This window comes from Heliangelus exortis, chromosome 1, assembly GCF_036169615.1.
Source record: "Heliangelus exortis chromosome 1, bHelExo1.hap1, whole genome shotgun sequence".
Classification (NCBI taxonomy): Eukaryota; Metazoa; Chordata; class Aves; order Apodiformes; family Trochilidae; genus Heliangelus; species Heliangelus exortis.
The window spans coordinates 81,153,773-81,170,898 of NC_092422.1; the positions used below are offsets into that span (position 1 = coordinate 81,153,773).

At 40.3% G+C, this 17,126-nt stretch overlaps 1 protein-coding gene across 24 annotated transcripts in view; it reads right to left on the minus strand.

Moving 5' to 3' along the window:
- Window positions 1-204: 204 nt before the first annotated feature.
- The window catches only part of DMD (dystrophin), a 1,120,784-nt gene continuing 1,103,862 nt past the window's right edge, over window positions 205-17,126 (minus strand). For 13 of the 24 annotated variants that reach the window (XM_071750505.1, XM_071750583.1, XM_071750598.1 and 10 more), the window contains 2 exons: window positions 16,826-16,918; window positions 205-2,681 (listed from right to left, as the gene is read on the minus strand). In XM_071750505.1, coding sequence (XP_071606606.1) covers window positions 2,584-2,681; window positions 16,826-16,918 — 191 coding nt within the window. In that variant the 3' untranslated portion in view covers window positions 205-2,583. Of the gene's footprint in view, window positions 2,682-8,909; window positions 8,942-16,565; window positions 16,758-16,825; window positions 16,919-17,126 lie in introns of those variants that run through there. The other 11 variants (XM_071750574.1, XM_071750555.1, XM_071750526.1 and 8 more) reach the window with 3 other exon arrangements.

Sequence of the window (17,126 nt, forward strand, 5' to 3'; positions counted from 1 at the left end):
GAAGGGGAGAAGAACCCAGCTCAGAAAGAGCCCCTTTCCCTCTTTCAGCCAAATTCCGAGTGCTGTCACCAGCACCCCGAGGCACCAAGATGTCTCTAGCCAGGAGGTTTGGCACACGGGGTGTTGCACACCCACTGAAGGTGAGGATTGCCAGAGAGGAGAAGTGCTGGGTGATTCCTAAACCTCAGCAAAAAATACTGCACCTTTTATAACATAATTGCGTGCTTTATTGATATACACAGTAAAGCAGTATTATAATACAATAGTAAGGCATATATTTGGTGAAATTTGATATGTTGTGAAAAATGCAGTAAAACATAAGTTTATAAAAATAATTAGTAAATGTTACAGTGTTGGTGTTAAAACACAATATATTATGATATCCAAGTTATAAACCAGTACTGAGTAACGATGAAATAACATGCCATATGGTATTTATGTATTCAATTACACTGATTATGTTTTACAGTTTAATACTTTGTCATTATAAGGAATATTAAATAATTCCCAAATTATGCTTTAAAAAGCAGCGATAAAGCTTTCAACTTTTTAAATATTTTTGACAGACTCACTCCAAAACTAAGATCTAAAAAGGAAAACAAACAAAACAAAACCCTGATGAAAACAACCGTGCAATCCATTTTTCCTCCATTATTGTTTTCCGAAGAGAAGGTTTAACGTAAAGGGAAAAAAATAAAGAAGAAACCCATCTTTTTCTTAGATCTCATTTAAACCTTCTGCTAAAAAAGACCATGAGAAATACTGAGGGTCCCTATCATAATAAAGTGTTAAAAAAGCTTTTTATTAGAAAAGCAGAGGTTTGGGGGGATTGTATCTATTTTTTGTATATGATTATCATCGTTGGCATTATTTAAACAATGAGACCTGGTCACACAATGGACACGTGGTGACGATGTAACATTATCTGTACGTAATTGTCAGGAACACCACAAAACCAAAGTGAGGTAGAAATAGCATGACTAGCCATGTTCAATGTTAACTAGCATTCAAAATAAAATCTTTCCCAAGTTTAATTACACTTCATACAAGAAGAGGTAACAGATTTTTTTACTCTTGCAATATAAAGTCAGATGGTGGGTTTCTACATATTCTAAGGTAAAATTAAAAGCTGGTTAAGAAAATGAAGTGGTAAAGCTTTTGCTAACAGCACCTCATACTCAAACCTACCTCTCTCTCAAGCTGCAGTCAAGCTGGCTAATCTGTTTTGCTATCAGTTCCCCTCTTTGTCACACGATTGTTAATTCTACGGGACTCTCTGTAGTGAGAAACGGGGAAGGAGGAAGGATCAGGGACTTTGTTTTGATGCTAAATATCTGATGGAGCAGTGTGGCTACCTTCACCTGATCACCATACACGTGCAAGAACAGCAGTAACTCTTCGACAGCCTTTCCCAAAGGTAGCTTGCAGAGTCAGCAGCTCCTTGGGACTGGCTGCTGTAGCAGGCTAAGACACACATTGTGGAAAGCTCTGGGTTAATTTTCCAGAGAACAGAGAAACTTGGTGGTCATTAAGAGCACTGGGAGCTGGGCAAGTGAAGATGCTCTGTAACCTACTTGTGCTTCGGGCCAGAAGCTGATCCCATGGAGGGGTCATGAGGGAACTTCTCCTTCTTCTCTCCTCTGCAGCAAAGGTGATGGGAGCAGTGGCAGCAGCAGGGGGAGAGCTGTACCCAGCTCCTGATGGGCTGCAGCCAGCAGGGTACTGGACACTGAGGTCCAAAGGTTTAATCCAGTAAGGCAATTTCTATGTTCCTTTACTATCAGCATTCAGGAATTTAGTCAGTAGAAGAAATGCCGGCACATAAGAGGGTAATTAAATGCTTTCCTCTCCTTTCTTGGTTTGTTTTTTTTTTTTCCTTAATTTTTTGCAGGCTCTGTCATGTACTGTGCTCTTTCATTTGATTATTGCAACCTAGTCTATGGTTCACATAACTCCTAATTTTATTGGAAAGAGGTGACATAACTACCTTCATTGGAAGTTCAGATTTTTTTTTCAAGCCAGCCCTAGTCAGACAAAGCCTATGAGATATGCAACTTGGCTGTTTTGGTGTCGCTGAAGGAAATATTTCTTTCTTTTTGATAGGCAAGGAAAAGAACACAGAACATGAATCTCTCTGATACACTTACAGAGCTGAAATGATACTAAACAAATGCACTGCCTCAGGTTTTTTTTTTTGTAGTTTTTTTAAGGGGGTTTCTATAAACAATTATTTTTATAAAGCACACTTTAGTTTACAATCTTTCATTATAACTGTTATAAATTTTTTTAAACAACCCGAAATGCGTTCCATATAAAGAAATGGCAAGTTATTTAGCTATCAAGATTTTACATGTAGTTTTCTTATAACTTTTGTACAATTGCATAGACGTGTAAAACCTGCCATTGTTAACAAAACATTAACAGACTTAGGAAACTACTGAAATCTACAGTATAGTACCACTACCCTTCACAAAAATATAGATTTTTTTTTTTTTTCTTGTAAACTCTCATAGTCTAATCCTCTTTGTAGTATGAATATTATAAAAACCATGCGGGACGCCTGAAGTTGTAAAACACATCTTGCTATTCTAACACCTTGTTGTCGGTCATCACTGTCACTAAGGTTTCCATTGCTCTTCCCAAGTCGTCTGCCATGTGGAAAAGGCTCCCTACATTGTGGCCTGAAAAAAAAGTCAGAGGAGATTAAAGGAAGAAGACAAAGCATCAGATTGGTAAGAACATTTTACAGAAAAGGCCGAGCACAGATCCATCACTCTCGGTGTACTGGTTGATGCAGTCCCCAGTGGGGTACACTGGAGAATGAATACTCTTTCTGAAAGTCTCCTGGATGAGCATCATTGTTTGAAAAATGCCAGTTTTGCAAACCACTTCACAGCAATACTGGCTTGAATGGCTATGGCAAAATACATTGACAATAAGCCAGCACATTCCTGTTCCAAATCGACCCCCTGTAGCAAGGATGCTGCACCATTATGAATGTTCACCAAAAGCAATGATTAATTCCATTGACATTACAGAAAAGTTTCCTACTGGTGCTGCAAGTGTTTGATCACTCAATGTTCTATCAAGGAGAAAACCAGAAACAAACACATCAGCAGTAATTAACTAAATAATTAAACGCAAGAGCTCCCAGCAGGATACCTGCACAGAGAGCTAAAATGAAGACGAAACAAAATGCTTGCAGTTTAGTCAATAATTTTTTAAAAATCCTTTGCTTTTCAGACACCAGTCTTGCAGAATTGAAGATGTCACAGTTACCACGTAACTACTCCACTGTGGTTCATCTGCACACTACTCACCTGTAACCACTGTGAAGTCCTAAAATGGTACAACCACAACATGAGGAGGTCCTGCATGCATGTGATTAATGAGTACAGAGTACAATTCTGGAGGCAAAATCTGTAACTTTGCCCTTATTTTAGCACTATTGCAAATGGAAAGGGAAGGCAGCAACACTGATCAGCATTAAGAAATGGCTTCAACGCAGTTAAGAGACTGAGCAGATTTGAAGTGCCCTTGGCATACCCTGCCTGGTTTCCACCTGCTGTGCAGAAGAGTGTGGATCCCCTGCAAGTCCCGTGTTAGATTTTCAACCTTCTGTGACTGTCTTAAATACCCTCTGGCATCTCAAATGACAGAGACATCATGGTTTCAACAGCTGAATCCCATCTGGCATCTCCTTCCTGAAGAAATATGACTGAAGAGGGAATATGACAGAGATCGAGGCACCCTACAAGGTGAGCATTCAAATGAGGACTAAGTGTTCAAGATTTCTTGCAAGAAGGAATGAGAAGACAGAAGGTCTTAGAACAAGCAGAAGGAATTTATTCTCCACACAGTACATAATTGTATTACTGAACTCATCACCACAGGCTGATGCTGAGGCCAACCACATAAATGAGTTAAAAAAGGACTTAGGAAATAATAACTGAAGAAAGATTTATCTGAATGTGAAGTGCATGTGACCTCCAACTCAAGAAGTCCCCAAGGTGCAGAGTGCTAGCAACTGAAACTACATGACAGGAAGTATTACTCAATAAAACTAAATGTTGCTATGGTCTGAGGGATTTGATTTACTCCCTGAGAACATTATCTGTCTGCAAAAATGTGGGAGGTGCAATGTCATCTGTCCAAAATCCTGCCTCCCAGGAATGCTTTGCATTAGCCTGGATGCTGAGTACTTGCCATGGTCCTTGAGGAAAGAGCATGACCAGGGTATCCAGGATACACATTTCATTTCATCCAGTCCCTACCTGCAATGTGCTGGGACCTGACTGCTGCCACTGCCCATCTACATCATGGGTGTCCTTCCTGACACAACTGCACCTTCCCCAACAACAGGAATGAGCCTCTCCTGGGGGGCAAATCAAATGTTCTGGGGGGCAATCTTCCAAATGTTCAAGTATTATGGTAGTCATGCACCACTGGCATTTCTACAGTAACTAGGAGCTTGGAAATACATTAGTTAATATGGATCAGCATATAAAAAGTATAAAAAAAATACTAAAAAAATATCCATAGAAATTTGTTTCTTGTGGAGAACTATTACCACCTTTTACATCCAAATACTAGTTTTTAACATTTGTTTTGTTTATTACACAGAACTCTGCCACATCTAAATGGTAGCTACATAAAAAGCTGCCCATTCAGGAGTGAGCTGTGTGTGGCACAGTTTGCCAGGTAACAGCACAAAGAATACTTGGTTCTAATCTGGTGACATTTTGCTAATTGCATTAATGCACTAAGAAACAGATGCATCCATAAATCATTAATGTACAGCCATACTATTCATCCCTAAGCAAAAATTTGTAATTTGCATGTCAAGTATCAGAGTATAAAAAATTCCCACCAAGTTTCAGTCAAAATATAGTTTACTTTCAAGGGTATGCTACTATGTTGATTTTAGATGTAAGGAATGATCTATTACTGGCACCACGCGGGCTGAGATCAAGCCAACAAATCACACCACAGAAGGTGAACATTTGATTAAGTTGTATGAAAGCAAAACATATTTTCAGTGGGAGATGCTTACAGAAAGGTAACTACCACTGGTTGCCTCTACTTACTCAAAGCTCTGACATGCTCAGGTCCATTTGTAGCATGAGCTATCAAGACTTTATCCAGTTAACCCTGATATAACCAGAGTGACCTGAATCATCCCCACAAACATCCTGACCCTGCAAACTACCTTCAAGAAATATCTTTTTCTTCCCTATCTGCAGCAACCTACAGCCATGAGGCAGGGAGGTGGTGAGAGTCGTAACTGGGTAGCCAGGCATGACAAGTAGTGATGCCTTTGGGATCACAGTCTTTTTTCAGAATTGTTGAGATCTGTTGTTTCTAGAAACAATGATGGGACTGCAGGGCTCCTCAGGGTCTCTGACACCACTCATTCCCAGCTTGGGAGTAGTGAACAACCTTCCATAGACTTAGAGCAACCCAAACAGCTAAGCCCCATCTTCAGAAAAAAGAATCAGTATTTGTTAATTCTATTTTGTTCAATCAGATGCAGAGCTGTAATGGTAAAATCAGTATTTATTAATACTGTTTTGTTTTGTCAGCTACAGTGCTGTACAGGTAACAAAGGCATGTTAAGTTTTATAGAAAGAGTCTAGGTCTAGAAATAATAATATCAATCAAAAAATGTAGAAAAAAAGTCTTTCAGAAGTATGTCTCAATAGGCACAAACTGTTCAACAGCTGAGGCAACTAAAACACAGGTTGAGAAGACTGCATACATCTAGTGATCCTTAGGTATTTTTTTAATGCATAACACTTACAGGAATGTCTGCTACTCTTTCTTCTTTCCTCTGGTAACTGCAGCCATATTTTTGAAATAACCATGCTTTGAATCCACTCCCCCTCCAAAAAAAGCTGCAGAGAAGCAGGCTGGGGTGATTCAGGAGATACGACTCCCTCTCCCCCACATCATCCACCTCTCTAGCACAGGTCTTAATTTTCTCTGCAGAAAAGCTGAACAATCATGTGCCTCCTCCTGAGCCATCAGAGTTTACAGCTCAGAGCAGGGTCATAAACCACTGCTGGCTGCACCTGATGTTAACAGCCAGACTGTAAAAGTGCAACAGTTTGGGAGCTGCAATCCCTGGGACAGTCATGGGATGGGAGGATGGGACAGAAGAATGGGCAATGATGCTGTGCTCCAGCCACTCAACTGGTGAGCTCTCTCTTGAGGGTCACTACACCACTAGGAGGTTTTTTTCCTCTCTTGCAGCTGGGAAACAGCTAGGTCAATCAAGACTGCAAACAAATGAGAACAACCTTTTTCTATAATGCCTGTTACCTAATAAAAGCTCAAATCTGCTGTTTCTATATAGCTTTCCTGCTTCCATTGAATATTATTTACTTGTCTAAGACTGAAATGTGGGACATCAACATTTTTAATTATGAAGAAAATGAGAAAATAATATCTTAAAAGTACTTGGAAAAATATAAATAATAGCTTTGCACCTATTATTTGTCATACTTTAAAGTAATCCCACCAAAGAAGGCACTAATTCCATTTTTTTTTTTTTTTTAAACATTAAGGCTGAAAAAGTTTTCTCCATGCTTGTGGCACTGAAAGGTTGAGAGATGCTACTAAGCTACAACTACACACTTCCAAATGCAGCAATAAAGCTCAAAAGGGACATGGACAGGATTAACTCAGACTTGTAAAATGGAGAGGATATTAACACAGGTGCATCTCCTTTGAAAGCAGAAGACACCTATTTCTGCACACACTGACTACATCGCTTCTGGTCACACACAGAATGATGCATTTCCCATCCACCAAAGTTGCTTGAGAGCCTCTACTGGAATTAAGGCCCTTGGGTGAAAATCAATCTTACACTAGAAGCTTGTCAGAGAAATAGACATGAAGCACTGAAACTCAAAAGAGTGGATGGAAAGTAAATTAAGAAACCCCAACACGGTGCAGTGCCTTTTTAAGCAGCACAAGTTCTAACCCTTTCCCAACAAAAGAAAAATCCTTCCTGGTGGTGGCTTGGATTTTGATAACTTTGTTCATATTGAGTAATGCCATGAAATGCATGGGATTACGCACAAAGACAATACCCATTATGAGTTATGGGATCAAAACCTGACCAACTGGGTTTAAAACCATATGATCTGCCTTTGCACAATGGATTCACACATTAAGCAAAAGCTGTTCTATACCTCAGCTCATATGCTTCATAAGCAGGTAGAGAACTGTACTCTTTATTCAACTTGCAAATCACCAAGCCCCCTCTGCAACCATCAGTGAGCACAAATGCAATGGGAGACCACTGAAAAAGGCAACCTTTTTTAGAATTAAGCTGTTGGAATCTGATCAGGTAGGACATGCCTGTTTGGATTTCTTTTCTTTTGTTTTGTTTTGTTTTTTGGGTTTTTTTAATTATTTTTTAAAAAAATTTATTAATTGTAGAAAATATACCCTTAGTAGCAGAAGGTTTTTCTGAATAATATGCATATATGTGAAAGAAGGTAGTGGAAATCCAACAACCTGTTTTACCACAGAAACACAGAATGGTTTGGGTTGGAAGGGATTTTAAAGCTCACCCAATTCCAACCCCCCTGCATGGGCAGGGACACCTTCCTTTCAATCACATTGCTCAAAGTCTCTGCTGAATTGGAGAACAATTCTGAGACCATATGAGCTGAGGGCATCTAGGGCTGATTATGAAATAATTTCCAATTAATTTCTGGATGGTTACAGTCTGTTGATGACATCCCAAGCACCCTTTTGATCTCCATGAAAGGACCTGCCACCCACCCACCCTGCACTCTGGGTTTTACTCCTTGAAGCAGCTGGACCTCTGGCAGCTCCTACAGCAAACGCAGAGAACCCCTGAGAAGAAAGCCTGGCTTACCCAGGGTAGTGACTGGGGGTTCACAGCAGCTCTGCTCAAAACCCCAGCACAGTGTATTTCCATGAGCCCCCCCTCTCCACACCAGCAGAAGTAGCAAATCAGGTTACTGATCAATTCCTGCCTCATTTTCCTGAACATCAGGCTGTTTGGGAAAGGTCATTTCACAGCTCCTTGCAATTGCACTCAGGCAGCCTCCGAATATGTTTAATAATAATTTTTGCTAGCAATTCATCTTTTAAACATTGTATCTGGGTGGTGAGTGAAGGGCAGCTTCACAGAAGACAGATCAAGGCTCTCTGGAAATACTTTCCAAGGCTCTATGACAACACAGTGCAAAACATTTTCCTCCATCAACGAGCAGTGGCGTACAAATTCTAAAATCTATTTTGCATCAGTCCAACCATGTCCGAAGTGCACAGTGAAAACCATCATCCATTTGCATTGCTGAACATAACACTGTGGAGCTAGTGAATGTTAGTAGCATTCTTCATTCTGCAACTGTGGATCAGGAAATTAAAACACCTGAATCTCCTATACCTCTCAACTCTCACTGTTCTGAAGAGAATGAACTATTGGATAACTGGAGGTGATGGTTGGTATACTGGCACATGCATGCAAATATAATTGTGAGTATTCAGCAGAACAGTGAGAGACATGGGTCTCTCCCTTGTGCTTACACACAGGAGCAACCAAACATAATTCAATGGCTGCAGAATATTTTCCAGACATGGAATTTTTCTCCCCCGCTCCTGAGTTTCCACCTCCATGAGGATGTAACAAAATGCACATCCCTGAGCTGACCATTATCTCCACTGAAAGTTGAGAGGTACACTACCACTAAGAGCACACATGGGGAATGCACTCAGCAAAATCAAACACAAAACCCAAAGCAAAATAAAACCACCTCCCACCCTTCACCAAACCCAAGCAAACCCGTGCTGCTGTCACAAGCATGCTGGGCACAGAAAGCAAGCTGTGACAAACAGAAGCCATGGCAGTGAGCCTGTGTCTCACTAACCTCTTTCACTGGCTTTCCAGAGGCATTTCTTCCTTTAGGACAAAGAGAGAGGAAGTGGAAGAAATATCAGAAAAGAAAGGAAAAAAAACCCCACACATAAATATATATACTTTATGCTTTAAGAGACACTTAAATTTCCATTTAGGAATTTCATAGAAAATAACCACATTTCTGCTGTAAACAAAAGTGCACTTGAAATCTACTGAGGATTCTGAGCTGATTAATTCAAGAATAGTTCTGTAATCTGCAGCTTGGTTTTAGCCTAGCAAAAACACTTGAAGAAAATAAAACCAACTTACAGGCTCTTCCATTGATGATAAGGATGGCAGAGGAGATCTGAATTCCCTTTCTGAGCATCCAGATTTCCTCAGTTTGAGTACTTATACTAATCAGTATTAGTGGTAAAATCATGTTTCCCCAAATTCAGGTCAAATTAATTCATTCAGACACTTTACATTTTATTATGGCCTACAAACATATATACAGGTATACATTCATACACACACACACATTTTACCCTAGAGCTATACACTGGAATATAATATGTTCACATTGAAGATAAATATATTTCAAAAGATTTTTCCAACAAGCTCATCTGTAAAGCATGGAAAAACTGAGGGGTCAGAAGGAGAAAGAGAGACAAAAAAGATCAAGTAAAAGGGCAAAAAAATGAAGGTATCTCATCACTTTGGAGTTGTATCGGAGGAGTTATTAATGGGTTTAGCTGAAAAGATGTTCCTCACAAACCTGGAAGCCAGGGTCTGATCACATGGATTCTTCTAGAACACTTTTCATAGCATGCTTGTTTTTAAAAAAATAAAGTCAGGTGTCAACCAAGAACATAAACACTCCCCTGCCCATCAGGCCCATCACACAGTCACTGATAGTAAGTTGCTTGCTGACTCCAGAAGCAGCATCCCAGTGTCACTGGCACACTGCTGCTGTCACTGGCACACACACCACTTATGGCCAGACTTTGTAGCCTCAGGTAAGAAAGTCACTGTGGTAGATGCTGTTCATTGAAAGGGATATTGTTGCCCCAGAGCTGTTGTAAATGAGGTAAAGGACATATGGGACAATGGGGAGAAAGACAGACATAAATGGGAGAGCACACTGGTCAGCAAACAATAACCTAATTGTTGTCAAGTTATTTTCCAGATAAAGAAGCCTCCAGGAGAGAAGGGAAGGGAGACAATGAATAGCCTTGCAGGTATTTCACAAGAAGCAGAATAAAGGTCAGCAACAGAGCAAAGCTGAGCAGAGATGGTAGAAGAAGAGAAGGGGGAGGCAGTGAATGGCATCACTGACTATTACAGGTCAGAGCCACTGCTCAGATACAAACTTCAAGCAACAGAAGTGGCTGGAACAACAAAAGGACCGAGACAGGAAAGGTTATAATTTATGCACCAGAGGAAGTTTTATTTCCTTCTTTTCAGTCTTCCTTTCCCCAGTACCATATTTACTATTAGAAATGGTAATAATAGGTTTGAAGTCACGCTCTGCATGTTGTTTTTTTTTTTCCTCTGGTCCTAAGGGAAGCCTTGACTCAGGTTATGTCTATACTGCATGTGCTGGAGGTGCACAGAGGTACCAGAGCAAGCTTGAGAGTTAGAAGTGTAGCTTCAGTTCTGAGGAGTTTACATGGCAGGCTAACTCATGACTGACTTATCCCTACACAGCCTGCAACCTCCTCCAGCGCTTTTATCATGAGCTATGAATGCAACAAAAATGCCTCCCAGGAAGGAAGATCAGAACCTTTAACCGGCATAAATCATGTAACAGAAAATCCTTGAAAATGAAGGTATAAAGTCCATTGCATATTTTGGCCTTGTTCTGAGGAAGAGCCCCAAGGCTTAAGATGAGTAGGCTGTCTACCTAAGGCCTCCAGAAACTGCAGCAAGGTAGAGGTGGGTGAGCAGGAATGGATGAGATCCAGCAGAAAACAGGTTAGTTTGGGTCAAGAGGAGAGAAGGAACTGCTTATATGCAAAATCCTGAACCCTTCTGTAGATCTTAAAAAATGCCTGTCTGCACAAGCAGAATTGCAGCTACATGGTCTCTTAATTAAATATCCAAAGACAGCCTGGATTCTGCTTGAAAATGAACATATTTAAAGGCAACTGGGAAAGCTCTGTGCCACGTAAAACAGAAAGTTTGTGGTGAGTAATCTGGCCTAGAATGTGTTAAATGCACCAAGGAGTAGCACCACTACAGCAACAGCTAATTTCTTTTGGAGGAAGATTAAAAAGGGTTTAGTGGCTTTTACTTTATTTGCTTCTTTGCATATGAATGAGTGTGAGCCTTTAAGTTTTTAGGCAAGGATTATGGTTTGGCATAAATTGCAGAGGAAGAAGACTGTCTGTTCTGCCACAGTTCTGAAAATTTGTAGTGTATATATAAGGCATCAAAATTCTGATACGCAATTCATGGATGCCTAATTATCTATTATTCCTTCTCAAATCAAGACTTCCAGCCCTTACATAATAGAAGAGTCTTTCTGTTTTGGAAACCTACATGACATTCTATCGCAGGCAAAAGTACTCAGAGAGTGGTAAGATCAAACCTGAAAGCAGAGGGACTAATAAAAAAGTCATGCATTTTTACAGATTTGGCTCAAAGCAGAAAGCGCCAAGGATCTTCTGCATGGTCCATTCCACTGGACTCAGGGGAAGGACAGGCTGCAGAGGTGAGAGATCTGGATCTGTAAGCAGCTTTCTTTCTTTAAAATAAAAAGTTTCTTGACATTTTGTTATATTTATAAATGTATTCTCTTAGTTTACCTCAGGACTAAGCATTACAAATCATGGAAGATCTATTCCCTCCCCAGCCCCTATCCCAGCAGAAATCTGCAGAGAAGCTCAGCCAGTTTGTTGTGCCAAAGGTGAGTGATAAGGGATCTCTGTCACCTGGATTCACTGATGTGGGATGTAGAAAAGGGGATACAGACCATAAGAGATCAGGGTAGCTCGACTTGAAGAGTATTACTAGAATACTCTACACTGTAATAACTTCAGGGTACTCTTCCACTGATTCAATGAATCGTGAAAAGAAGTTTGTGTTGTAACTTCTGCTGTCAGAATAAGAGAAACTCCATTATTTGCAGTGCTGAAAGTTCCCAGTTCCTCTTAGGACATTACCATTTGTGCCAGATGCCTGGCTGATACAACAGTGAGAGGAGAGAACGTGTGTTTTTATGTGACTGAGATGAAAACAAAACTTGCAAAAGACAGTGCTAGCCTTAGTGCCATTTATTTATTGTTGTAGGGTCTTGAAATTTTGCTGCACAAGAGAGCATCTGTATTAAGTAATACTATGTTAAATAAGAATGATGAGTGCTGATCCCTCTCCAAATGTTGTAATGGCCTCCTCAAGCCATCATGGCCTCACATCTAACCACTTCTTGGCTCCCACTTCCTCATTATCCACCAGCAAGGGTACTGCATTGAAACTCTTGGAAGCTCTCTCATTAACTTGAGTTAGCTCAAGAACTTCTGTCCCTAAATTCCTCTTTGAGTTTCATTCATAGAAAGCCTCTTGCACAAAAACATAACTGCAAAACACAGCCAGGTCCACCATGAGATCCACCTGAGGCAGTGCATATTTTTTGTCCTCACTGCTGCAGAAGAGATGAATTCTGCTTAAAAAATACTGGCCTGCCAATCTTACTTTCTAGCTGTGAACCAATTCCCTGGGGATTTAGTAGCTTGGGCACAAATACAGCATGAAAATGTTTTCCTCTGTGGCCCATTATTAAGCAGGGTCAAATAAACCACTGAGGTGGTATTTAATGGTAGATTTCCACTAAATGTCAGACCTCTGGCTTTGACATCTGTTTTGAGTTAGCACAGCAGCTGTTTGAAGCAGCTGCAGCAGTTGTGGATTTGCTGGGAGCAGCAAAGTAAAAGAGGATGGGATGGGAAGCCTTGTAGATTAAAAGGAAAGAAAAATTCCTTAAGGACAGCAATCATCAGCTTTTTCCTTCTCTAGAAATGAAACAGCTTTTGGCTGTGCAAGGAGCTTGGAGGTCCTCTCCTCATTAGGAAATGCCAAGAACTGCCAGAAGGTTAAACTGAAGAAACAATAAAAAAAAAAAACCTATGAAAGGTTACTAACACAAGTTATTGCACTTGAGATGTGCATATGAAGGTCTACAACATGGTTTAACACGTGCTTCTCTAAAATACATTCAAAATGATACTATGAAGCCTTGAAGCCCTTTTAAAAACAACTCTGCACAGCAAAAGTGTGGAAAATATTGCGATCAAATCTATCTGCAGGTGAGTGAAAATTAATTACTACTACATTTCACTGCTTTGTTTCAAAAGTTTGAAATAAGAGCTACTACCTGCTTTAGAAAACTACTTCCCAACCTGAGCAAATCTTACTCTTCAGATGCTCTTGATGATATTTAGGCTAAATTTTTTGTTTTAATTTGTATCCTGCGATGAAAATCTAAGCATAAGCTCCCAGTGTGAGACTGCAGCCCAGGAAGCCAACTGTGTCCTGAGCTGCACCAAAAGAAACGTGGCCAGCAGGTCAAGGGAAGTGATTCTCCACCTCTACTCCATACTCTTACGAGACCTCACGTGGAGTACTGTGCCCAGTTCTGGAGCCCCCACCATAAGAAAGACATGGAGCTGTCGAAGCAAATCCAGAGGAGGGCCACAAAAAAGATCAGAGGGTTGGAATGCCTCTCCTATGAAGGCAGGATGAGAGCTGGGGTTGTTCAGCCTGGAGAAGAGAGGGCTCCAGGGAGACCTTACAGTTATCTTCCAGTACCTGAAGGGGGTCTACAGGAAAGCTGGGGAGGGACTTTTTACAGGGGCATGTAGTGAAAGGACAAGGGGGAACGGTTTCCAACTAGAAGAGGTTAGATTCATACTAGACATTAGGAAGAAATTCTTCACTGTGAGGGTGGCAAGACATTGGAACAGGTTGCCCAGGGAAGTTGTGGATACCCTCTCCACTGCATCTGCAAGGCCAGGTTGGATGGGGCTTTGAGCAATCTGGCCTAGCAAAAGCTGTCCCTGCCCATGCAGGGGGGCTGGAACTATGATCTTTAAGGTCCCTTTCAACCCAAATGATTTTGTGATTCTGTGTTATGTTCAGTTACTCATCTGTGCACCCAAGCACAGAAATTCAGTCCTATTCTCTCTTCGCTGCTTATTCAGAGTCGAACTTTTCTCATGAACCAAAGCCTTTAGGGTAGAATTCCCTCTCCTCATTGTGCTGCACTCCTCCAAGATGTCATTATCCTAATGGCAATACAATACTCAGAATTATTTGCTTGAATCAAAAGGTGCAGCATTCCCTATGCTGAAGTCTGGATGCCAGACTGGGATAACCGAGTTTCTTCCATCTTTTTTACTTCTTCTTAATAAGGTTTAATACAAGAAAATGTACTCTTTATAGACCTGTGCTAACCACTTGCTTGGGCTTATTTCTCTGTTTCCTGAATACCTACAGATAGCTTGAGATTCAATAAAACCTGTAATGCAAAGAAATAAAATATTATTTATACCATCCGAATCCTTATACTATGCCCTCTTGTCAGGCTGCTTTGCCAAGCTGTTTTTACTCTTTTGCAACAACACTTTGATCTTTTATTACAGATTGGAAACCTGAGACACCGATTTGCACCTCCCAGCAGCAAAAAGGACCCTGATTAAGGGCCTTGCTGGGACCAAGTCAATCCTGCTTTCACTGACAGGATGAAGCATTTCTCACAGAAAGCCTGACCATTCCTATTCCTCAACCAAAGGCCATTATAGAAACCTGGCATTTGTGCAAATGCATCAAAAGATAAAAGAAAAACTGAGAAACTTCATTGAGGCTCTTTAGTCAAAACTCGGGTGCAGTTTTCTAAACAGTGAGAGACTGTTTCTCCCAGCTGGTCTAATCTCTTTGTGTAGTCAAAGAGAGAGGACGAGACCAAAGAGACAGCTCGGTGGTGCCTTGGTCAGGCCTAGAAGAAAAGCCCTGTGGGAAGCTTGACTCTGCCTGGCAGCCAGTGCCTGCTCCTGGCTGCTGCACCAGAAGCTCCTCTCATAGCTTGGCTGAGGAGAACAGAAGATGACACATGTCAAACAAACTGTGCCTCCTCTTTGCTCCCAGCCCTCTATGCCGCTAGAAATTATTTTTGTCCTCTAAGGCTGCTTGTCAGGCAGCAGAGTGTATCAGCTGCAATCATCTGGGAGATGCTGCACTTTTAACGTAATTAATGAATAGAAAAATAAAGTAAGGGAATATATTCTTTCTCTGTATTTGAATGACCACATTTTGCATCACCAGAATGAAAACGTGGAGTTACGGCTTACAGAATTAAAATATTAGTTAGATTCATGAAGCTTTGTATTTTTCACTAAAAAAGTTTAAAACCTTTTCTATTCTCAGTCAGTAAAGAGTCATATCTAACAGACTGATCTCTACCTATTTATACACAGGAAATGAACTGCTGTATTTCAAATTGCTCATTAGCTGTTGTTTCATAACTTGCTCCTATTTTACTTAAAATAAGCTTGTTTTTAAAAAGAAACATTCTTTGCCTCTGTAATAACCTATGATTACAAATTCAATACCACATTTGATGACTATTTTAACACGTGGGCTTATCTACACCTAGACACATAAGATTATGCAAGGTCTCCTAAATAGACCATTTTTATACAAATGATGGTCACTGACTGTTGCCCAGTATACAGCAATGTTAAAATAGGACCATTGAAATCTACATATCAATGTATCAATATTTGAAAGATTTTTCTGTCGTTAACTCAGATAATTAATATATTGACAAAATGAGTCCTGGACATACAACTTTTTCATTTAGTGTTGAGCTGGAGATTAATACAGTTAACAATATTATTTTATTACGTTTTCTTCAATGTTATACTTCAGAAAGATTCTGTCTTTTAATCTACAGCACAAGATCTTATGTGGTTTACACTGCCACCTTCTTTTCCACTGCTCATAGATGATGCCTAGTGAGAGCTGAGCCTGCTTTAAAATCAAAAGATGGAGAAAACTTTATTTCACTGAAATTCTAGCACGATGGTTAACCCATTTATCTACTGACAACCACCTCTGGGAGATGTGTGAAACCTGTGCCAGGAGCCCTGCAGTAGTCTACTGAAATCCACTTAATAGGCTGTCAATAGACACCAGGACTTTCTTTTGCCAAGAGGTTCCTGTCAGAGCTTTCTTTCACAGCAACAGCTAAAATCCCAGACTTCCCATCTCGTGCTAGGAACCTAAGCCATTTTCCTTGGCAGTAGTGTATTTTCTCTGGGCTCAGAAAAGACTTTCTTAATGAAAAAGAGGCTGAACAAAAAAGCCCCAGAAATACAAATGCAAACAACAGGAGTGAGCAAAATGGAAATCTAACTAGATTTCCTAAAGCTAAAACTAAAAGAGATGCTGGGGCTGTATGCATGAGTGCAGCCTATGCTGCACAAACAAGCAGACCACTTGTTTTTTCTCCATCACTCTGGATCCAAGTGCTACAAGGTTGAGAACTTTGACTCAGAACTTTAATATTTCAAACCAGATTATTCTTGGAGAAAGGTATGGACAGAAGAAAAATGTGCTAAGACATGTATTAAAAATAAATCAGCAAGAACACTGACTCAAAAGGAGAGAAGCTGTGAGGAAAGGAACATGGCAAAAGGGAAAAGAAGAAAAAAGAGTCTCAGACATTTTTTCATCTACATACTTAGCAAAGGCTACTTATAGAGATAGCTTAAGTTAAAGGAGGAACAGGCTTCTTCTCTAAATAAGACAGGTTTCTCTACAGCTATTGTTAAAATGAAAACTAAGAACAGCAAAAGACTCGAAACCAAAACACAACCCCCTGAAAACATCAAGGAACAGAGAGCACTTTTATCTTCCCTCTCATCTGCTACGGACAGCAGCACTCACCTCTGGAGCTAGGGAAGGAGTTGTTCAGCTGCTCCATCACTTCCTCCAAACCTGTGCTTGTGTCCTGGGGAGGGCTGAGCAGCTCATCTTCACCTGGAAAGCAAATCCACAGCACTACATGAGAGCCACCACAAAACCATTTGCTAACAGCTTGTTACTGCAGATATCCTTCAGGAAGCTAAGGCTGTTCACTTAAACATATTTTCTGCTTAGCATGAAATCAAAATTTTAAAGGCGAATTTTGATAACGATGTGGATCTAAGTGAAATTAAATAATAAATTTTAAAAAATTAACACCGAC